The 24,067-nt window shown below is 42.1% G+C and overlaps 1 protein-coding gene across 1 annotated transcript; it reads right to left on the reverse strand.

The window, feature by feature from the left end:
• Nucleotides 1-316: 316 nt before the first annotated feature.
• Nucleotides 317-23,935, reverse strand: LOC117473481 (pleckstrin homology domain-containing family A member 1-like). Its single transcript, XM_034119070.1, has 12 exons — nucleotides 23,845-23,935; nucleotides 21,397-21,582; nucleotides 19,439-19,495; nucleotides 19,061-19,106; nucleotides 17,644-17,741; nucleotides 16,262-16,384; nucleotides 11,003-11,137; nucleotides 10,614-10,682; nucleotides 8,785-8,849; nucleotides 8,629-8,692; nucleotides 7,916-8,005; nucleotides 317-2,358 (listed from the first exon to the last, which is right to left on the reverse strand). Exons 1-12 carry the CDS (start codon nucleotides 23,917-23,919, stop codon nucleotides 1,990-1,992), a joined length of 1,377 nt encoding a protein of 458 aa, XP_033974961.1. The 5' UTR covers nucleotides 23,920-23,935; the 3' UTR covers nucleotides 317-1,989.
• Nucleotides 23,936-24,067: the final 132 nt, after the last annotated feature.

A 24,067-nucleotide genomic window follows, 5' to 3' on the forward strand; every position in this document is an offset into this window, starting at 1 on the left:
GGTAAAGGTGCAGCTAGTTTGAATGACTTTGTATACTGCAGGGTAGCTTGTGGATTTACTCCAGGTGGAACTAAAGTCTGATTTAACACTTGATTATATTTCACATCATAAATCCAAATCTGTAAAGTAACTAAAAGGTACTAAATACATGTAGTGGAATAATAGTACAAAGTAGCATAACATGGAAATACTCAAGTAAAGTACAATTACCTCAAAATTGCACTTAATTACAGTACTTGAGTAAATGTACTTAGTTACTTTGCACCACTGCTTCTCCGTCAATCGACCTGTTAGCAAGAAAGACACCTACATGCAGTTATAACAAATTTTTAAAATGTATTTTAATAAACGGAGCACATGGTCTTAGAATCACAATAAAAAGGGAACAGCTCAAATCTTTTATCAACTCTTTAGAAATAACAACGCAGGCACTTCACCCATCTTTGTCAAACAGGAACACAGCAGTGGGGGGGTTGTGTGCATGCAGCCGTGCACACGTGTTCATAAAAGTCAGTAAACAACACATCCTTTAGAAAGCATCTCATCACTGTGAATAATAAAATCAATACAAACTGAAAAACACCCACAACCAGCCCAACATGACAAAACAGGAACACGTCTGTAAATCATTGGCTCTCAACTCCCAAAAGTCCAGAAAAAATATTTAACAGATGAACAATTTTGATTATTAACACAAATACGTCAACATCTGGTGGAGTTACAAAGGAACGGTGACACAGTGCAGGAGGTGAGTAACGCTGGTGAATAAAAGCAGCTCTTAAACTCTTTTACTAAAGCCACATAAGTCGTTGATACATTTTAGGGTTGCAACCAGGATTATTTTCATGATTAAATCTGATGATTGATTGATTAATCATTTGGTCTATAAACCGGCCAAAAATCACTCTAAACCACTTTTTGATTATGAAAATAGTTGGTGATCTATGATTTCCTATATATTAAAGGAAAGTGTTTAAGTTCCTAATTCTTTATGCAAAACGGTTTTTCTTTTCAGAAATGCTGATTTAAATCCCACATTGTTTCTAGTATAAGGCAATGACTTAAAATAATCTAATCTTTTAAACTGGCATCTGTTGTCTTTGAGATATATGTTATTTGATATGGTGCACTTTAACACTTAATGAGTGAGGTCATTACAATTGGATAGTGCAGGGATTTACATGTTAGACTCTCCAAAGTGGAACTACACACAGAAGCTATGTGCAGAAATACCTCACCTCAACAAGTGAATCCACTGACTGCAGCCAGTACACTGACATGAAGATATTTTGCTATACATTTGACTATTAGCTTGTGAAAAATCCATTATCAAAAATAACACATTGTTTGAATGAGTTTGTTTCTCCTTATTTTTTGAAAAGTCTAAGACATCATCTGTCAACAAAGGTACCATTTTTGGGCATGAAAATGAAAAGCAGAAATGCACCCTCTGTGAATTTAAACTTTGGAGCTTTAAAGAGCCATAACACCAACATGAATACCTTTTCTACATTAGGCGAGAGAGAAGAGACAATAACACATTTGAAAAAGGGAAATTTAGAATGAAAGAGCTTACAGCATCAAGCGAGATCGTCTTGAAAAAGAAACTGAGAAGCCGGATTAGTCAGGGTCTCAGTGGAGTCACACCTCCAGAGTTTGAAGAAGCTGCTGCTGCAACGACACGAAACGACGGCACAACTTTGGTTTGTCTCTAACATGCTTCATGAAACCAGCCCATCATGGTGCGATGAGCGGGGTTAATGAGCGCTACTAAAACATTGAAAAAACGTCACTAAACAATATCTACAATTTGATTTCCTTGCATCACAATGTGTAAATAATATCCGGGGAAGACGATAGTGAAGGAAAGAAAACAGCAGGTCCTATTCCACGTGTGCACACACATACCAAAGATCCTAGGAAGGTTTGTAGGAGCCAATCATGGAGCTCAGGAGGAAGTGAGTGTTTCCTTTAGAGACCTCAGCGTCCTCAGATCAGGGTCATCTGGAGGTTAGGTTTCTCCATGGTGCGACCGTTCAGCTCCTCGTCACCGTCGCTGCCGACAATCTCCTGCCTGGCGATTTCGCTGCGCCGTTTCCATGGTGACTGATCCTCCTCTGCTACTTGGAGGAGTGCACGGTCTCCTGCAGCGACAGGCGGGAGCGCGCAGAGGGCGGACCGCCGCTCAGCCTCCACGGCAGCAGACCCAGGAAGTTGTCCTGGTGGTGGGGGTCCAGAGTGAAGCTGAGGGCCCGCTGGTGAGGAGCCAGTGGGGGGTTCTGGGGAGGGTAGATCCGTGTTGATGGGGTAGTAAAAGGTGGAGGATGTTGATATTGGGGAGGAGTTGCCACTGTGTTCCTGGAGAGATAAACAGAAGAAGAAGTGAGAGGCGGAAGAGGAAGATGGTTGTGATGGATGGAGGGATGGAAGACAGCGATGGCTCAATGGATGGAGGCTGGAGGGATGAGGAGTGCAGTGAGAGGAACAATGTAAGGAAAAAAAGAAATCAAGTCAAAATAAGGAACTTATCGTCACCTTGTTCACCAGTAAACTCAGAGCCTAAATGCTACTAGTGACAACATTTGAGATGTACACAACCACTAAGCTTTATGTATTGCAAGATGACGTCACCAAACACAATTTTTCTGACTAACCTTTTTTTATATCCATCTTTTTTTATCTTGTTGTTGTATTGTGCACAACCGCTATATTCAAAACTTTTTTTTGTACCTTTTATAAAACAGATAAAATATTATCCTGACAAAGACTTTTTTTTATATTCTACCAACTCTTGGAGCAAAGGCTAGTTACTCTCACTTGAAAAGAGTTGCACAGGACACTCCATTTTGTTGTCCACAGTTACTTTGGTTGTTCCGACACCCACCATTTCCACTAGGAAAGTAACTGCCATAAAGATAAAGATTGGTCTTTGGAAACTGGGTGCAGCTCCAGATAGCTACCAGGGAAAGTCTTTTCTTTGTGCTGTTGTGGTTGCGCAATGGTTGAAGCATTACTTTCTGCCTTTTTTATACTATGAGATCATACCCAGTGGCAGACAGAATCGCATAGTGAAAAAAAGTTTATAGTAAACTGATCTAAATGCAATATTCTGCAGCGATTACATCTGCCATTATCACATTAAATAAAACAAAATGTTGTGAAATATGCCCCTCGTTTTTTAGGTGTAGTTATAAAAGAGAACATTTAGGATCTGGAGAAACTAGAATTCAAAATAGTGTAAGCAGTATAATAATCATCATAATCATCCGACCCTTATTAACAGCAGTTATCCGAGCTTTTGCCATCAATTTGATTTCTGGTGATCAAGGAAACATTTCCCTAAAATACTTTCAAATGTGATGACACTCATTATTGGTATGAACAGAAAAATGTAACATGCAGGTTGTATGGGTTAGATGTTAGACAACATTATATATTAGTAAAGAAAGAACAGAGTTGTAAATAATTCCAGTTAGGACATTTAACCAGCTAGCTTAATTGCTAGGCGTCACACAAAATATGTGAAATGCTACTGTGACACCAATGTCCATGCAGTTCCAAGCAACACGTACGAACGAGTGATGCTGCAGTTGCCAAGGAGCAGGGCAAGATCAAACAGCGGTTGCTAAGGAAGCAGAGAGGCAGTGGGGCTTGGTGATTGGACGATGAGCAGCGGTGGGAGGGGCAGGAAGTAGGCAGCGGGGCTCATTTGGGGAAGGTTAGTACTTCACTGTCACACCTTACTCTCTGAAAAGCAGACACACACACACACAGAGGAAATACAGAGAGGGTTAGCGGGAAAAAAGAAAAAGCTCATAATGAATTGTGGAAGTTCCGCTGGGATTCAGGTATGCTGTAAATGTTATTAAGACGTGAATATGACACACAACATGAAACATCGAAAACATCTGAGACAGGGAGGAAGAAAGAGGAGAAAGACTTAAAAAGTTCAGAGATGATTGGTCATGTTATAAGGAAAGGATGGGGTTTAGTCCTATGTGGATTGCCTCTAATTATGATGCCAAGATGTCAACGTAAAGCGAGTTTAAAATGTGTTTTTGAAAAGATGTGTAGCTGGGATGAACAATAGCATGAGGCAAATCAGAAATAAATCTTGCGATTCATTTTCTAGGTCTGATTTCAATTGGCTTCTATCCTATGTACGGCTAATGAATACATACACATGTTTCATCAGGTTTATCTTCCTGAATTGGATTTTTTTATCTGTGAAAAAAAAGTTTTTCCAGAATAATAATTTTTCCCCATTTTATAAACATCTTGTTATTGTAATACTTATTATGACCACTAGAGGCTGAAGTGTACCACTAACCCATGATCCAAATAGAAAGGACTTTTTTATTTTTTCCAGGTGTAAATAAATTAAGAAAAATATATAATCCTACCAAAACCTTTTTTTCCAAAATATTTCTAAATCATAATTACAGGAAATAATTTAAGATCAGACTTAAAAAATCCAACACCAAAGCTGTTTTTATCTCCGAGGCTACTGTAGGATTTGATGGACCAGTGTGTTAATCTAAACAATTATAAGCATGATGTCTGGGGGGGGGGCGGGCTATGATGGAGGATGAGGATACTGCCAACAAACAGCATACAGGCACAAAAACATCATCAGAGTTCAGCAAGCACATCTGCCAACGAGGATAAATACCTGGACTCAGATCAAATGTCAAAAACCAGGAACACTTCATGCAGCACTCACATCATTTAGGATTTTTGTTTTCAAGACATTTTGAGGAGCAAACTGTCAAGAAAACTGTTCAATTTGAATCTTATATTCAAATACTGTCAATCGACCGCACTGCAAAGCAAACTCCTGGGGTATCTGTCAGTAGCTTTAGGATGGATGAACATGATGAGTTAACTGTAAAAATGCAAGGGCCTCAGTGGGACACAGAAGCAGAGAACTCCTGTAGTGAGCGGGTTACTGCTGGGTAAGGGATCGGGGGGGGGGGGACTGGGTCACATACGTGCTGCATTCACCACTGCAGAATGGCGTATACCTCGGTATACAAGGGCTGGACAGCCTTCTGGCCTGACGGATCTGAAAACAGTTTACAGCACAGCTCGGTTACAGTCATGTGAGGAGCTGCTCTCCAAAACACCACACAGCCATCCAGAGGCCTGACTGCAGCGAGGAATATCCAAGGAACAAGTGTAATGAAACCCATTCAAATGTTGTCATATGTTTCATGTCTATATGTCATTGTCATTGCTGGGAAGGCAAGAAAGTGCAATGTTGAATTTGGTGCAATTTGGAAATATGTTCAATATTAATAAACAGTATGTCTTTGACTGCAGTTCACTTTTGCGACTGGCCATTTTACAACTTACTTTGGATACTGATACTTAGTTTTTCTCTGAAGTAAAATTATTAACCTTTTAATTGTAAAACTATTAATTCAACACATCAAGTACACAGTTGGAAGCATACAGGTGAGATGCAGTGCTTTGGGGGATGTTTTTTATAGGATACAATGGGTTAGAATATAACATCATTCAATATTACATGAACTGAACATAATAATAAATGTAAAGCTGTTGGGGAGTTTTTTCCTGTCCACTAGAGAGAATCTCCCATGGGTTTCAAACCGTGAGTAGCCACGACTTAACTGTGCGTTCTTTGAAGGAAACTCTTCGAACAGAGTGAAGAGATTGAGAGAGAGTAAGAACAGCAAAGACAGGGAGTGTGTTTGAGTGAGTGTGTGTGCATTTGTGTAGAATAGACATAAATAGTAGTTCAGAGTGTAAGATGTGTCGAGACAATTTGTGCGAGGAAACAAACACTTATCATCCTGTGAAAACAATCATCATCATCATACAAATTATGTCTGATTGAAATTGAGGTTCAAATGGATTTTTCTCTGAATGAATAAAGGTGATCTAATCAAAATGTTCCTTGTGTTGTTTTAAATCTTGATGAACTGCAGTACATCCTCCCACCACAAGATGGAGCTACTTGACTGGAACAACAAGCGAGTGATTGGACCAGACAATTTAGGCCCAATCCCAAACCACGCCCTACACACTACCCCTCCGTTCGCGCGGAGGGTCGGCCACATTAAGTGCTGTTCCAAACCAACGAGTGTGGAGCGGTGTGGAGGGGGAGTGGGCTATCAAGCCCTCAAACAGCGAGTCTGCAGCGGTGCTGACTTGAGACCGGTCTCTACCTGACCGGAGTCACGCTGTGTGTGTCCGTCAGGAAACACGCTGTTAAAAAGTAGTTCCAGCAAACATCCACTGAAACTGCGATGTTAACAACCTCATGATAACCTCATATTTTTTTAACTTAGGATCGTACCTGTGGTTAGTCTAGAAAAAGGTAAATGTGTGCATTTTATTATAAAGTTGTGTATATTTACAGACTGTTGCAAAAACTAAGAAGCTTATAAACATCAGGTTTAAAACTAAAAGAGCTTTACAAAAAAGTAACACAATTAAAGATGTTTGGAGTTTTATTTTAGTTAACTAAGTTATTCATTTTAATTTGTTGTCTAAGAGATGCTGATTTGAAAGCGTTGTTACATACAGTACAGTTACGGCATTTCCTGTTTCTGCCGGAGAGAGGGGAGTTTGTCCCAAAGCTTGCCGCTGTATTTACTCCCTCCATCTGACAGGAGGGAGCCTCGTTGAGCTGCGAGTGTCACTCCGTCACAGAGGGGGAGTGTGTAGGGGTAGGGGGTAGGGTGTGGTTTGGGATTGGGCCAGAGTGTAGTGACACTGCTGACCAATCGGAGGGATGGTTTCTAAAAAACTATAAAGCAAGATGCATTGTTTTTGTTAATATCATCTTTGTGACATTACATGTGTTGCTATTTGCCCTTTTGTATATGGTCCTGTGCATACTATACGCTGTTAAATTGAAAAGAACACAAATAAAAGGGGTCGAAAAGAGTAATGTAAATGCTCAAGTTCTAACTAGAGTCCACTTCAGTTTTGAGTACAAGGTTTTGCTCTTGGTTTATAAATAATGCAGGCTCAATGCCTTTTAAAGATGTTCAATATTAATGCCAGAAGTGTCAAATATATAGTATATCTTTCCATTTCCTATGTTATTACTGAGTATAACATTATTTCTTTACTAAAATGTTACTCACTATCTTTGAATTTTTTTTTGACAGGATAACTACATTTTTTAAGGATACCTACATATATTTATTTTTAAATAAGTATACCTCAAGTGGTTTTTTTGCTTTTTTATTATACACGTTTTCTTTTCAGTGTTTTCCCTTGTTAGTGTACCTACAGTGTTTTCCCTTGTTAGTGTACCTACAGTGTTTTCCCTTGTTAGTGTACCTACAGTGTTTTCCCTTGTGTGTGTACCTACAGTGTTTTCCCTTGTGTGTGTACCTACAGTGTTTTCCCTTGTTAGTGTACCTACAGTGTTTTCCCTTGTTAGTGTACCTACAGTGTTTTCCCTTGTTAGTGTACCTACAGTGTTTTCCCTTGTGTGTGTACCTACAGTGTTTTCCCTTGTTAGTGTACCTACAGTGTTTTCCCTTGTGTGTGTACCTACAGTGTTTTCCCTTGTTAGTGTACCTACAGTGTTTTCCCTTGTTAGTGTACCTACAGTGTTTTCCCTTGTGTGTGTACCTACAGTGTTTTCCCTTGTTAGTGTACCTACAGTGTTTTCCCTTGTGTGTGTACCTACAGTGTTGTCCCTTGTTAGTGTACCTACAGTGTTTTCCCTTGTTAGTGTACCTACAGTGTTTTCCCTTGTTAGTGTACCTACAGTGTTTTCCCTTGTGTGTGTACCTACAGTGTTTTCCCTTGTGTGTGTACCTACAGTGTTTTCCCTTGTGTGTGTACCTACAGTGTTTTCCCTTGTTAGTGTACCTACAGTGTTTTCCCTTGTTAGTGTACCTACAGTGTTTTCCATTGTGTGTGTACCTACAGTGTTAGCGGAGCGTCCGGGGCCTCGCTGAGCTACGATGGCCCCTGAGATGGCCTTAATCCAGCTGTGCATGTCCTCTGGACTGTCAGCCTGAAACACAGGGAGAGAGAAAGACAGGATGGGATCATGTTTAATTGTTTTTCTAGGAAAAGTCATTTGTAAATGCATAAATAGTATTATTACTGCAGTGCTAATAATGTCACAGTGTTAAAAGCCTGAGAGAGAAACATTAAGTGAAATTCCAAGCTGAGATTATAAAAACAATACATCTCTGTGTTCTCTGTGAGGCTGATTAAGGACAGCATGCGTACTGTCTATCATGATCTTCTTAGTGTAGCGTGTTAGCATGCTAACATTCGCTAATTCAATTTTGCTGAGGGGAACATTTTATTGTGGAACAAATTACATTACAATCCATCAAATAGTTGTAGAGACAATTCACAAGAGTGAGTGAGTGAGTGAGTGAGTTAGTTAGTTAGGGGATCACCACGTCAAGATTTGTAATAAACTTTATCTCCATCATTCATCCAATAGTTGTTGACATTATTTCAGTGTGAGTACTGAATTGCAGAGCAGATGGAACAAGAAACACTTTGCTAGCATGGCTAAAAAAAACAAGATTTTACACAAAGATGTAAACTATTGGTCCTTGGGTTTACGAAAGGCTCGATATACATTTGACTGACTGACAGATTTATCTTCATGTGTGTTACCTGCATGTAGAAGGTTCTGGAACTGGTGACCATTTCAAACAGGTTGTCCCTCATCATCAGATCACTGCAGAACAGAGACGGTTATTAATGAGCTGCCATGTGAAGGCCTGGCAGCAGCAGCACTGATTCATGAACGCCTCACAGGAACTCACTGACCTCTGTTTGCACTCTTGCACCTTGTGAATCTCCTTCAGAGGGATGACTCTCAGGGCCTCTCTCTCCTGCAAGGAACACAAGAGATAACTATTACACCCACAAACACACATACAGACTTCACAACAGCAAAAACATGCATACTATAACGTATGGTGATTCCAAAGTAAAACGCACAGACAATTAAATTAAAAAGCATACTTAAGGAGCCTTATTCTGCTCATTTTCAGGTTCATATTTGTATTCTGTGCCTCTACTGTGACTTATCTCAATGCTTTAATGTTCAAAAAGCTCTTTATTTTTCTCATACTGCCTGTGCTGCAGCACCTCTTTTCACCCTCTGTCTGAAACCAGAGCCCAGTCTGCTCTGATTGGTTAGCTGGCCTGCCCCTTAGCCTATCACGTCAAATGTGTTGGTGCACTAGCCAATAGAACCATGAGTGTTATGTAGTGATGTAATTATGTGACATAAGTAAGCAAAGGAGTCCAATGGATTTTAGACCATTTACATGCGCAAAAATCTATGTAACTGATACAGGAAAGGGAAACCCCAAAAAGCTCAATAGAGCCATAATGAGTTTTTGTTTTGTACAGTAGTATATGAATTTAAAATGACATCTCCCTTCCTCACCTAAACTGCTTCATCATTTTTGCTGCTTGATTAGTTGCCAGCTTTTATTTTTATGAGATATCACAGGAAGTTCCATCTTCCATTAGAGCTAGCTATACAGCTCACACTTATTATTGTTCCTCTGAGAAATAGAAGATACGCTAACTATGTAACTGCGTCCTGATGTGTGTCTGGTTGCATAGCTCCGTGGTGATTATATTTTACGCTATTTATTTTATTTGCTGCTCAATGTTGAAAGCACAGAACACACAGTGAACATTTTCAAGTGGGCGGGGGATTCCTACTTAGTGGCAACAGTCTAAGGAAAGGATAAGCAACCTGAGGCACATTTGTTATATTGGGCCAAATACAAATTAATTATTAAAATATAAATATAAATAATAAATAAATATAAATACATAAACTAAAAGGAAGAAAATGCGATTGATTAAGAGCTCTATATCAAAGAAAACGTGCCTCTGGTGTTGATAAATAAAACATATTTTTTCCATGCTTCCTCTTGCCTTGCAAAAACCCACTTGAAACTATAAGTAGGCACCTGTACACATTAGATATTAAGCTCATACACTTTATTAAAACCATTCCTGGTCTGCATTCCTGCTCAATGATCTGTTTGACACCATGTCCGATACTCAAAGAGATAAAAGTCTCTATAATATACAGAAGGATCTCTAACCCTGGACTAATTATTACTTTCTCAAAGTATATATCATCACATAATCCAACCAAAACTGCTGGTGGTAAAAAAGAGGCCACTTATATACTACTTAGTTATTATTACATTTCTATCCCCACATGCTGATTAGCTAAATTGCATTGATTTTCTCTTCTCATATCAGACTTTAGTTTCCACACACACACACACACACACACACACACACACACACACACACGTAAGGAGTCGCTAATCTCTCCATGAGGAATTCAGGAAACATGCTGCTGCGTGTACACACATCTAACTGAGTGCAGAGAGAGTCACTGCACACACACACAATTGTTATATTTGCACAGTTTTATTCCTCAGTACTAGTAAGCAGTGTGTGTGCGTGTGCGCGTGTGTGTGTGTATATGCTTAAGTGTAATGTAAGCCAACAGTGAGTGTGGCTAGTAGCTACATGCACAAATCTGCATACTGCTGTAACATGATCATTTTTTAACAATTGGTTCATTCAAAAAGAAAGAAAAAAACATATTGTCTCACCAGGTCAGATTTGTAGTAGCTGAGAGCGTTTTCTTCCAGCATGAAGTATCTCCTCTTCCAATTCTTCATCTGAGGAAGAGGAGCAGAATTATCAACATAAGTGTACACACATTGGTTACTAAGGTTTTAAAGCCTTGAGATTGGCACTTTGGCCGCTGCCATCTTGGTTTTAAGGAACCAGAAGTGTCAAAAGAGAGTGGAACTAAGTACAACCGAATAGTAGCAACCTGTCAATCACAAGGTCCTCAAGCATACTCTGCTTTACCATTTCTTTGGTTAAGTTTAATCCATTTATTTTAGTTTTTTCAAGAATATTGTTTTTGCTGTGTCAGCAGAGGTGTGTGTGTGTGTGTGTGTGTATGTGTGTGTGTGTGTGTGTGTGGCCTCACCAGAGCCCCCTGTTTGACACAGTATCCGGCCTTGATGGCCTGGTCCTGCACTCCTCTGGATAGGAAGTAGGGAAGCTGATTCTGACCTTTCTTCAAACCTCCCCGCTCCCCCTCGGTATGCCCTTCCCCCTGCTCCTGAAACACACATACAACAAAACATTTTACAATTTAAAAAAGCTTCTTATTTGCACATTCAGCAAGTACGGTGCAACATTAGCATCTCTTTGTAATGGGGAACATCACATTTCTTAATTTGTCTCTACTGATTTAGCATTGTTTAGCAAAGACACGTGATGAACCTTTTTTTTTTTTTAAAACTCTATGTCTGGGTTGCACAAACAAGGTTTAGTTTTAAAAATGTGAATAGCTCACGGTTTAAAAAGGCCCCATTATGTTTTTTGGGGTTTTCCCTTCCTGTAGTGGAGAATTCCGGCATGCAAATGGTCTGCAAAGGCTATAATCCCAAAGAAAGACCACATTTAAACCTGTCTTTAAACATGTAATAAGTTCGTACTCTTCAATTGAATTATGCTGCAACAAAAAAATCTTAAAATTGGGATCAAGTTTTATTCTAAACCTATTGTTGAGGAAGAGTATCTTTTAATATGGCTGCCTTTTTGAGATGGACTGATGAACATAGGTGATCTTGTCCACTTTTTGAATCTTATATTATTTGGCTGTGTTGCACTTCTCAAAAGAGAATAAATTAGAGTTGTTCTACTGAGTCATCATGAGTAATATTTAGCTACTGACTTTTTAGTTAGCCTGGAGTGTAGCATTTTGTTAGGAAATACAGAGAAGCCAAAAGTGAATGCCCCAGCTGACAGCATGCAAATGCATTTATTTATTTGGATAAGCTAGAATCTACAGATTGGTTGTTTAATTTCTGTTCAAATCAATAAAGTTGGGTTCAAACAGTTTTTTTTTGTTATTTTAAGACGTTTTAACTTAAATCCTTGATGGTGCAACCTAGGCTTCCAGTCATCAAATTCCAACCATTGCTGGTCTGTGTTGGAGCGTGTCGGATGTGTGTGGCTGCATACCAACACTGACAGGACCGGACCTGCTAACAGCTGCTAATACAACAGCAGTGTGAGTGTTCTATTTCGTATAGGCTTCGCCCTCTAAGGCTATCGCTATTGGGTAATCCCCTGCGCACCCGCGCAGCACTGAAAACACTTGTAGTCCACGCCCACCTGCGAGGTGGGCCCCACCTTCGGACTCACATCCGGTATAAATAGGAAGGAGGCCCACAGCACCCCGGTACTGAAGCACTGTAGAGACACTAAAGAGTAAAGGCTCTTTTAAGAGCCACCTCGAAAAAGATCCTTAAACATGAGTACACAGGGTTGTGTTAGAGTTTGCTCCTCATGCCAGACGGGGTTCATAATGAGTTATGACCGGCACTCACGATGCGAATCCTGCCTGGGGTCGGAGCACCCAGCTCTCGCCCAGCTCTCGCCCAGCTCTCGCCCAGCTCTCGCCCAGCTCTCGCCCAGCTCTCGCCCAGCTCTCGCCCAGCTCTCGCCCAGCTCTCGCCCAGCTCTCGCCCAGCTCTCGCCCAGCTCTCGCCCAGCTCTCGCCCAGCACGTGTCATGTGCTCATTGTCATTGTGACCGTCTCCCTCTGGCCGCAGACAGCGAAGAGCAGACGCTCTCGCTACTGCGGCCGAGGAGGATGATTGGCCAGTCCAGAGTCCTACTCCGTGGACCAAGCCCTTGAGTTCCTGGATCCGAGTGCTGGGCAGGAGTCGGATGACCCCTACCCCGCCTCCATCCACGGATCACCGTGTGGTTTTCTCCATCCCGTTTCTCCCCCGGACGGAGGAGACAGAGATGGAGCCCGGTGCCGGCCTGGCCCGGCTGCGGGACCCGCGGTCCCTCTTTCCGCCATCACGGCTCTGCCGTCGATAGGCGGGATCCTGCAGGAACTGCCGGAGATCATCGAAAAGGCAGCCGCCTGGAGAAGTCTCCTCGTTCCTCCGGCTCAGGAGAGCTCTCTTGCCGGTGGCAGGAGTGTTTCTCCCGGGTACAGACCGTCAGGAGTGACCCGGTCTGGCCACACTTCCCGGCCATCCGGAAGTACCAGGAGGGAGCGGCGGCGGCCCCTATAGGAGCCTGAAGGCTCCGGTGTCCTCATACGTCCCTCTCACTAAGGGGTTGACAGATGTTGGTTTTCCGACCGCGCCTCCCCTGGAGCCGAACCTGACGGCATTGTTCGTGGTGAAGCATGGCCAGCACGGTCACCGCACGGCGTCCCTTGCTTTCCTCCCCCGGGGACCAGGTTGTCGTCCGCCAGACTGACCGGATGCACCAGTGTGCCTTCCAGGCGTCTGTAGCGGCAAACAACTCCATAGTGAGACTATCAGAGCAGCCCTCCATGCCCTCCGAGGCTTCGGAGGAGATAGAGGAAAGTGCTGCTGGATGCTCCAATCAGCCCGGACGGGCTGGCTGTTCGGACCCCAGTTCCACGCGATGGTGGAGTCCATGAAAACAGCAGCAGCAGCGCCCGCAGCACCCACAGCCACGGCGTCAGGGTCGCCCTTCGGCGGCCGCGGTGGTGGTTCCGTCCCACGTCTCCACTCCTCCGCCACCCGAGAGACAGGGTCTCCCGGCGGCGAGTCGGAGGGGATCGAGGCACCCCCGCTCCTGGTCTGCTCCGCGAGAGCCTACGAAGAAGCAGGGCCGATACTGACGGTTTGGGGGGGGATTTTTGTGAAGAAAATAAAAACGTTTCATTTTCCAACAGTTTGTCGGTGTCATCAGTAACAACTGTTTCTCACATATCCCCCACCCTGTGTAAGCCAGCTGCCTCTGACCTATCGGTTAGTAGCCAGCAGGGCTCGCTGCAGAAGCCTGCTGTTTTTAACCTATCGGTTAATAAACTGCAGAGCTCGCGGCATTCCTCTGTCCCAGATATACCTCCTACACACGGTCATAATAAACCCACGAGTGCCGTTATAACGCCTTGTGTGGACAGCACTGCACACACCTCCACTCATCCCCTGAGCGTGTACGCGCCGCATGATGAGAGCCGGAGTGAAACGCAGCGTGTGGAGGCGTGTGGTTCGTCACCATGACGCAAGCATGCACAAGCATGTATGCCCGCTCTCAGAGTATTTCTCAGAGTGGCAGCGCATGTATGTCTGATGGACAGATGGATGAGCAGGCTGATCAGCAGAGGGTACTCTGCAGTTCACCTCTTTCCCCCCCCCCCCCCCACAGTTCAATGGGATACAGGAAACACTCCTGTCATCCCAGGAACAGTGTCTTGCGCTCCCAGGAACAGTGTCTTGCGCTCCATTCAGAGCTGCAGGACCTCCTGTTGAAAAATACTTTTTCAAGGGTTCCTCAAAGGGAGGAAAATCAGGGGTTTTTACTCCCGTTATTTTTCTAATCCCGAAAAAGACCGGGGGTATGAGACCCATCCTTGATCTGTCAGTATTCCACATGCTGACAATCAAACAGCTGCTGGAATGTGTTCACCAGGACGACTGGTGCACTTCCATAGACCTGAAGGATGCATACTTCCACGTACCCATCATCCCGAAACACAGGAAATTCCTGCGTTTCTCATTTCAGGGAATATCAGACCAGACAACCGTCTGCCGTTCGGATATTCCCTGGCTCCTCGCATTTTTCCAAAGTGTGTAGAGAAGGCTCTGAAGCCGCTACACAGAGGAGGGATGAGAGTGTGGTTGTATCTGGACGACCTGCTATTGCTGGCTTGCTCCAGGGAGGAAGTCGCTTTACAGACGTTACATCTCGTATCGCATCTGTCAAGCCTGGGTTTCATAAATTGGAAGAAGATCTGTCCTCTTCCCTCTCAGACAATCATTTATCTGGGAGTGGAATTAAACTCAGCCAGCATGAGAGTGCGGCTCTCGTGGCAGAGAGTGGAGAAACTGACAGCTCTCCTCCGGCGTGTCACACCCGCAGCATGGTGACAGCCCTCTCCGGCGTGTCACACCCGCAGCATGGTGACAGCCCTCTCCGTGATGCAGCTGCTCAGCATGACGGAGGTGATCCCCCTGGGTCTCCTCCACAGGAGGAGACTCCAGAGGTGGTTCATTCGCCTGCGCTTCAGAGGTAAATGTGCTGGAGCTGCTCTCCGTTTTGGAAAGTATTCCAGCACTTCGCCCCATTGATTCGCACAGACAACAGGCCACGGCAGCCTACCTCAATCGCCAGGGAGGAGTACGATCTGCGCAGCTTCTGAACGCAGCCAGGCGGCTGCTGTTCTGGGCGCGCACACACGTTGCTCTCCATCAGAGCAATGTATATTCCCGGCGAATTGAACAGAGGGGCTTGCAGAGCGCAGGATCACCCCCCTCTGGGGGTAGACGCGTTCGCACATCGGCCGTGGCCCAATGTGCTGTTATACGTTTTTCCCACCAGTTTCGCTGACCCCTCGGTTCCCGGACCGAGTGCGGGAGAAGCGGCTATCAGCGGTCCTGATAGCCCCAGAGCGCACGGGAGCGTCTTGGTTTCCATGCCTACAGCGTACGCTATCAGGCAGACCGTGGGAAATTCCGTGGCGCGGGGACGCTCTCTCCCAGGCGGAGGGAGCGATCAGCAGCCACCCAGCCGTTTTCTGCGAGGAGTACGGAGACTCAGACCTGTGTCACGCACACTGGCGCCTCAGTGGGACTTGGCTTTGGTGTTTCGTGCACTGAGTAAAGCCCCAGTTGAACCTTTAGATCAGGTTCCCCTCAAGGTTTTGTCAGCCAAAGTAGCATTACTTTTAGCCCTGACATCAGCAAAAAGGGTGAGTGATTTGTCTGCCCTCTCTGTGGCTCCGTCATGTCTCCGGATCCAAGGAGATGGCAGCTCAGCTGTTTTGTCAGTGGAAGACATTTGCACTGCTGCTTCTTGGTCTTCCCCCTGTTCGTTTATTCAATTGTATTTGAGGGATGTCTCCCATTCCTCTCACACCCTGTACTGAGTGTCCTGTCAGAGTGAGTGACGTCAGGGATCCAGCTGTGCGCCTCTCGGCACGCAGAGAGCGGCCCTTTTTCCCATCTTATGAGAGGGATGTTCCCTTTTTTCCCCTCTCTGACACACTCTGTACTGAGTGTCTTGTCAGAGTGAGTGATGTCAGGGATCCAGCTGTGCGCTCTCCTGCCTGTCTGCACGCAGAGCTGCCCTTGTTCCCCCTTTTTTATCGCTGGACAAAGTGTGACCGTAGTCTCTACGATAGCCTTAGAGGGCTACGCCTATACTCATAGAAGCTGGAGTTACAGTAGGTAACTTCAGTTACCTGGGTAGCTGTGATGATTGGGACTCCTCCTATAATTTCAGTCTTGTAGGAGACCTGCTTCATGGCTCCAAGAACGTCTTGGGTAGTCTCTGCAGTTGTTTGGCCCTCGTCTGGCTTTGGCACCTAAAGAAACATCCGGAAGTTAAACAACAGTCCTGTCCGTCAAACACACTTTTTATACCCTCAAAGGGTTGAAGGTTAAAGTGGTTTATATTTGTAGTAATGCCTTCAAGGACAGGTACAGGCAGCAAAGCTTACAGATGGAGTCCTTTTGATTTGGTCTTATTATCATCATCATCATCATCATCATCATCATCATCATATATTCTAATAAAGTATATAGTTAGGGCTGGTTCAGCTTTCAGGAGGAGAAACATCCTGAAACTTATTAATGTTCCATGGTCCTACTATTTCAGTGTTTTTTTTTCTTTTTCTGTTTTACATTCCATCTTGAATTGTATTATATTTTTGTTTTGTGATATTCGGCTATACAAATACAATTTCATTTACATATTACAAAGTGACATCACTATGTAACAATCACTCTTCTATTGGCTAGAGCCCCAACACATTGTAAGTGAGAGGGCGAGAAATCTCTAAGAGATTGACCAATCACAACAGAGCCGGCCAGCTAACCAATCAGAGCAGAATGGGATCTGGTTTCAGACAGAGGGTGAAAAGAGGTGCTGCAGCACAGGCAGTATGAGAAGAATAAAGATATTTTTGAACATTAAAGCATGGAGACGTGTCACAGTAGAGACACTACATACAAATAAGTACTATTAAGTAAATGTACTTGTCAGTGGCAAATGGGCCAAATTTAAAATAATTCAAACTTTGAGCACAGCGCTCTGTGGCAATTTCAAGCTTTATGTATAAAGTCCTTTATGATAGTTTTAACCTCTGAGTAATTACAAATATTTGTATGTCAGTTAACTGTTGTTTTAGTGAGTGTTTTCTTTCTTTCCTTCCACCCTTTAATAGCAGGGTTAGGAGTAGCAGATGCAAACATTTCATATCCTGCATCACGCGCTATTTAATGAAACGGAGACGTGTCGTCCCATGGTGGGCGTTAGTGGTTGTGGCCACGTCTGTAAATATAGTATGATGAAATATTGAATAACTTTTAAGGTCCAGACATGACCACAAACAGCTGCAGGTGGATATGAAAGCTCCCATCTTCTCTGTCACACTCTCTGTAAGCCTGAACTGAACTTCATCTCTCTAGCCTGATGGGTAATTTTCCATCTGCCATACCCTGAGGCAGAAGACAGAGTGGCGTACAACAGCAGGAGAAACAGGGTCACCTATTGATCCATGTATGTATGTATGTATGTATGTATGTATGTATGTATGTATGTGTGTGTGTGTGTGTGTCTCACAGTAATCTTGGTAGCATTGTTGAGAACACTGATCCATTCCACCAAATCCTGCTGGTCGTTGGCCTGCAGATAAAACTTCCTCATTCCTGCATTTATAACTGCAGAAGGGGAAAGTCAAACAGAGAAATGTCAATGTGTTGGTTGTCACCTGCTTCTAACTTTGAAACACAAAAGTGAAAAACACAAGAGGAAGAAGAAAAATCCCCTGAGCTTCATGCAAATCATGAACTAAAAATACAGTTTGGTTATTTTCAGAGGCAGAGGAAGCAAGAAGGAAACTGTACAATGACTCTGACCTGATGAGTGTGAGTGTGAGTGTGAGTGTGAGTGTGAGTGTGAGGGCATCTGGATGGGACGTTAACACATGCAGGGATCAGGTCATTGTACAGTTTCCTCCTATTGAGTGACAAACAGCTACTGTGGACCACCAGAGGAACAACAAGCGGCAAGGGACAAAAGAGAGGAAATAAACCAGGAACGGGAGAGGAAAAGAAGGAGGTAGAGAAGGAAAGAAAGGAAAAGGAATAGCAGAAACAAGGAAGGAAGGAAGGGAATAAAGAGTGGAATTGAAGGAGATTGGAGAAAAAAAGGGTAGAGGAGATGGGAAGAGGATGAAAATAGGGAAAAGTACTTTGGAAAGTATGTGGACATCTTCATTTTGCTCCCATATGTGGACATGGACATACATATCTGTTGCAGCTTTTAGACAATTTTGAACTCACTGCAGACATTTGTGTAGCTGTTTTGGCTTTTATATACATATTAAAGGTGTTCGATGGGGTCTGGGTCAGGGATCAGTGCAGTCCAGTACAGCTTTTTCACTCGAAAGGGGGAAACCATTGCTCTATGGAGCCGCCTTTTTGTGTCATTGTCAAGTTGTAACAGGAAAGAGACAAACACAAACTGGAAGCACACTATTGTCTCAAATATAACTGTATATTGAAACCTTCAGATTTCCCTACATTGGAGCTAAAGGGGCCTAGCCAAATCATACACAAAAAAGCAGATTTCTTGATTTTTGTTTCACTAATTTTAATGTTCTGCCTCTGAATATAATTGTTTTTGTTTAATTCAGCCAAACCACAGTTGTTGATTGTTAGAACAGGGATAAAACTAACCAATATGTTTTATTTTGTTTCATTCGAGTTTAAATAAAGTGTGTTTACCACAAGTTAGCAAGCCTAGCAATTAAGCTAGTCTTTGTTCAGTTAACCAGATCAACTTAAATGAAGAAGGTGTACAGTTGTATTTTGATTCAGTTAAATGAGGAACATAGGCAGAAGAATATGATATTTTGTGGGGTGAAAGGTAGCAAATTTGCCGTCTATACACATGCAAAGATAGAAGGAGAATGTAGTGAGCAAAAGACAAGAGGAAGGAGAAGAAGATGGGGAGAAGAAAACAACGATGAACTTACCAAAGCAGAACTCGGCTTTCGGTCTGAGTTTGGTTGCATCACTGACCTGAACGAGAGAAAGAGTAGAGTTAAACTTTACAGTGACATTCATTAACATTTTCTTACGCTGATTGTCTGGAAACTCAGTCAAAATGTGTTAGAAATACAAAGCCAGAATCCAGAAAGGACACAATCATCATCTTAACTTAGCATAGAAGAAGTAGGGAATTTCATCCGTTTTTGTCTTCCACCAAGAAATTGAAAGTGTGCGTTTGTGTGTATTGTACGTGTATGTGTGTGTGTATGTATGTATGTATGTATGTATGTATGTATGTATGTATGTATGTATGTATGTATGTATGTATGTATGTGTGTGTGTCTGTGAGAAAGGGGACTTACCTTGGAGATGTAGGTAAGTTTGAGAGATCCCACCTTCTCTGCACCTTTAGGCAGATTCTAAACAAAGACACAAAGATGTATATTAGTAGAAGTTGTAGAAGTAAAATTGGTAGCATTATTGTAACAAAAATGGATTTGTTACTTATTCCATCAAAAAAGCTTGCATTACGGCTTGGTAAAATGTAGGATATTCATTTTTTTATATATATATATATATAAGAATATTTTCTATATTTGTATATAAAACAAGAAGTGTATAGTTGGAATTTGCACATTAATTTGGATGTATTAATTTCCCCGTGTGACTGCTAAAGGCCGAAAAGAAAAACACATTTCCTGACATTAGAGGAAATCTAAACATTTAAAACATTTTTGTTACAAATATAATTGAATATAATAATAAAATAGCTACGATTATTAGTTATCAGCATTCTTAATCAATAATCTGTCCACTGGCAGCAGCTAAAACCCTGCAGGGAATTCCCCGGCCGTGGGAAATATAAATACTACTACCCTTTTCGGTTTCTGTTCTGGTTCCTGTTTTCTGTCACACCACTCACATGTGTTTGATAAGTTCTTATCAAACTCCTCACACAAGTGAGTTATACAGCTTCAACCAAGCGCACTCAAATATGTGTCAGGTGTAGTTCTGTCCAACAAAGCCACAACTTCCTGTTTCATCCAAAATGTTAATCCACCCCACCTTCCTCTGCCTTACCAACTGTTTCTTGGTTTATTCTTTTGTTACTTTGTTTAGAGCATATTGAAGCTTGTTTGACAATGCCATTTAATTTAAATGTTATTTAATTAGTTTACAAATATGGAGGGGGAGGGGGTAGCAGTTTAGTTGATACCAGCTTTTTCAAAGACGTGATTTAGAGTTAAAGGCAATGCATCACAGTGTTCATTTCGTTTAGATTTATAAAAGTTCAATGTTCATTTACAAGTTTCATATCAGTATGTAGTGTCTCTACTGGGACATGTCTCCATGCTTTAATGTTCAAAAAGCTCTTTATTTGTCTCATACTGCCTGTGCTGCAGCACCTCTTTTCACCCTCTGTCTGAAACCAGAGCCCAGTCTTCTCTGATTGGTTAGCCTCTGATTGGCCGGCTCTGTTGTGATTGGTCAACCGTTCTCACCAACAAATCTTCGTATTGCGTCTGCTGTAAACACACCATTAGCCTCTCACATACAATGTGTTAAGCGCTAATCAATAGAAAGGCGGGGGGAGTGTGGGAGAGAAACTCCCTCTGGAGGGAACGCAGGGACTTTAGCCTTTGCAGACCATTTATATGCACAAAAACCGATGTTACACACTACAGGAAAGGAAGAACCCTAAAAAGCATAATATGGCCTCTTAAAGGCAGGTAATGTTCTTTATTGTCTCCCCAAAATTCAATAGAGTATCAAATATGTTTTAATCCGTCAATGAAAATAGTCCCAACTAAGTTAGTTCTGCTTGTTTAAGCTTTTGAACTCAAAATGAAATCCTTTTCAGCATTCAACAACCAGGTGTTGCGAGTCCTTGAAAGCACCACCATGGAGGCTTTTAAAGAAGTTACTGCTCCTAACTGCATGCCTGAAAACGACCTGACTTTGCTGAAAAAATAAAGGCAACTAAAGCAAGCATTCTCTCCCAGAACTCCCTGAAGTTGCAAGTCCCTGCTAGTTGACTTTCATTGTGAGCTGAGGTTAATAATAGCTGCCTGGAAGGAAGGAAATTCATCACTGTACCTGACGGTGAACACTAAACATGTGTCTGAACTTCAAAACAAAGCGCCCTAACAATCTCTTTTTAATACCACCAAACACAAGTGTGCTCAGTTGGTTCAGATGTTTTCAGTGCGGACTAACCAAAGAAGAGTCTCTATAAAGTCAGACACATGGGAGAAGCTGTCAATCATGTACACACACACCCATTCATTCACTTTCCCTCACAAAACACACGCTCCCTCACCTGTGGGTTGTCCATGAACCACAGCAGGTTTCCCTGTTTGGTGTCCAGGATGAAGTATCGGCGCAGGAACCTTCCGCTGCTCTCATTTTCCTCGATGTCCAGGAAGCCGCAGATGCGATTCTGTCGGTCCACATAAGGCATCGCAACCCCGAGCAGCTCAACCCGCCCTGGGGCATCACAGGAACGCTGTGGGGGGGGGGGACAGGGCCACATTCAGAACCACTCACAGACATGGGCGTACTTTAATTAACCTGCAGGGAGGTTGCACATATACAATAACATGACCTTAATGAAAATACTTCATGGTTATACATCTTGTTTTCGTCTCAGTTGGATTTGAAATTAAATGAATAGGAAGCTCCTACCTCAGCTTTATTTCAATTTAATTAAAAAGGCTGTAAAGAATGACGTTTTTATGCATGTGAAGCTTCTATTGAGTTCTTTAAAAGAAGCTTTGAATGTCTGGCGTCAGAACGTCTAGAAATAGAAAGAAAAACATGTTTTATTATGTGGCTACATCCTGCATATGTCATTTTAATGTTGTTAGATTGCTGATATAGGTTCAATTGTATTCAATACTTTTTTATGTTTCACTCGTGTGTTTTTTGCAGCTGGGACAAAAAAAAACATGTTAGTACTATAAAATATCTAATCTGATCTAATCTAAAATGTTGTTTCTAAAAGGCTAAATGCCTGCACATATGGATTAAATCAGAATATGTCGTTAAATAAAAACGTGTTGTGAATTTTGGAAATTATTGTATTTTCTTATCTTAAAAAAGTTTAGATTTTTAGGATTTAAAGTTTCTATAGAGTTGTGAGAAATGTTCCGATCACCCAATCGTAAACAATCAAAAAAGGGCTACAAATTTCAACTCATATATACATTGTCATAATATGTTTTAAATACTCTGTATCTGTAAGGTCTGTACAACATATGAATGAGTAACTGTCCAGCTGCCGAGTCATGCCTTTAACAACCTTCATTTCCCTCTCACAATAAACGCGTTGCAACAAGCAGGTGACCAGCTGAACCGCCTCAAACACAAAACTGGAGAAGGCTTTGAATGCAGCCTACATTTTTTGTTTTTGCAATGCAGCCTTGGTAGAAAGCCTGATAATACACCTCAACGTATTAAAAGGATACTGAAAATGTTGCACCTTTGTGGCCATTTAGATCCTAAAAGGTATTTTTTCAATGTCAATTCAAGCAGAGGAGGGATTTCAAAAACAATGAAAATACCTGAAAAAAGTTCACACTATACAATCAGCAGGAAGTGTAATGTGTGTGTGTGTGTGTGTGTGTGTGTGTGTGTGTGTGTGTGTGTGTGTGTGTGTGTGTGTGTGTGTGTGTGAAGGGAAAACGCTTGATATTCAAATGACAAGGAACAGGGAAACTGTCATTCAAAAACTCTCAAATCAAGAAGACTTTGTTACCAAGGAACTCACATCCCCCCTTTGACCATGCTTTTTCTTACACCGCATACCTACACTAATCCTACAAATGATTTAGGAGGGCTACCATATGTTCTTGTTGGAAAGTGTTTAAATGTCATACAGATACTGAAATAAAATGACAATGCAGAAACTCCACAATGACAGGTGAAACATATAGTCCAATACAGTCACTATAATGGACGTGCAGTATGGCAACAGCTATTACTGTTAATAATCTGCCATGTGTTTTTCATTATTATTTACCAATCCTTAAGATATTCCATTTACAATCAAAAAGCAGCAAATCCCCCAGTTACAGGATCTGGATCAATCACATTTCTAAATGTTTCCTTTAAAAAAAATCACAGCAATTAATCAATTATCAAAATAACTGCTGATTCATGTTATTTCTATCGACTAACTGAGTAGATATACATCAGAGAGACACTACTAAAGTATATCATATAATAATACAAACAAAAAAAGCACATAAAGGGTAAACCAGTGGAGCAAACATAATACGGTAATAAATCACAGGCTCAATATACAGTTCTATGGCAATATTTGGAGATTTAAACGTCTTAAATATAGATAATATTAAAGGAATATGATGATGTTTATCTACACTATCGATAAGGGAAATCCACAACACTACACATTCCTTCATATTCATTTAGCTGTATAACATTTCATTACACTGCAATTGAACTGCTGTAACTCCATTACTGACGACGTTATCTTGCATTATTAATCATGGACCCATACAGCCACACAAGTATATATCACTGTGGTAAATACATCCATTTAAACACAATTATTGCCTGTGCGAATCAAACTGTTGTCACACAGGCCTAGAAACATCGACCGATTTCCCTACCGCCTCCATTACCGCTGTGCTCGACATCACATACTTATGAATTATTATTTTTAGGACAGCATTTGTTTGTGTACAGCTCGGTGTAGCCGTTAGGCGGCTCGCGGGCTGTAACGGAGGATTGTGGGTTTACTTACACAGTTCGGCTCAGTCCGAGTCCAGAGTGTGGCAGCTGTCCGGTACGAGCGTAAAGTTACACGCAGATTAAGCATTTATAGACTGCTTCCGGTTGCTGTTTCAAAAATAAAAGCGTTGACGCCTCAACGTTACTTCCGTTTGGACTTCAAAGTATAATACCTTATTGCCAGAGGGACGGACGACTTCATTACAGCAACATGGTGAGGGTTAAAAAAGGATGTA

Source organism: Trematomus bernacchii, unplaced genomic scaffold, assembly GCF_902827165.1.
Source record: "Trematomus bernacchii unplaced genomic scaffold, fTreBer1.1, whole genome shotgun sequence".
In the NCBI taxonomy this organism is placed as follows: Eukaryota; Metazoa; Chordata; class Actinopteri; order Perciformes; family Nototheniidae; genus Trematomus; species Trematomus bernacchii.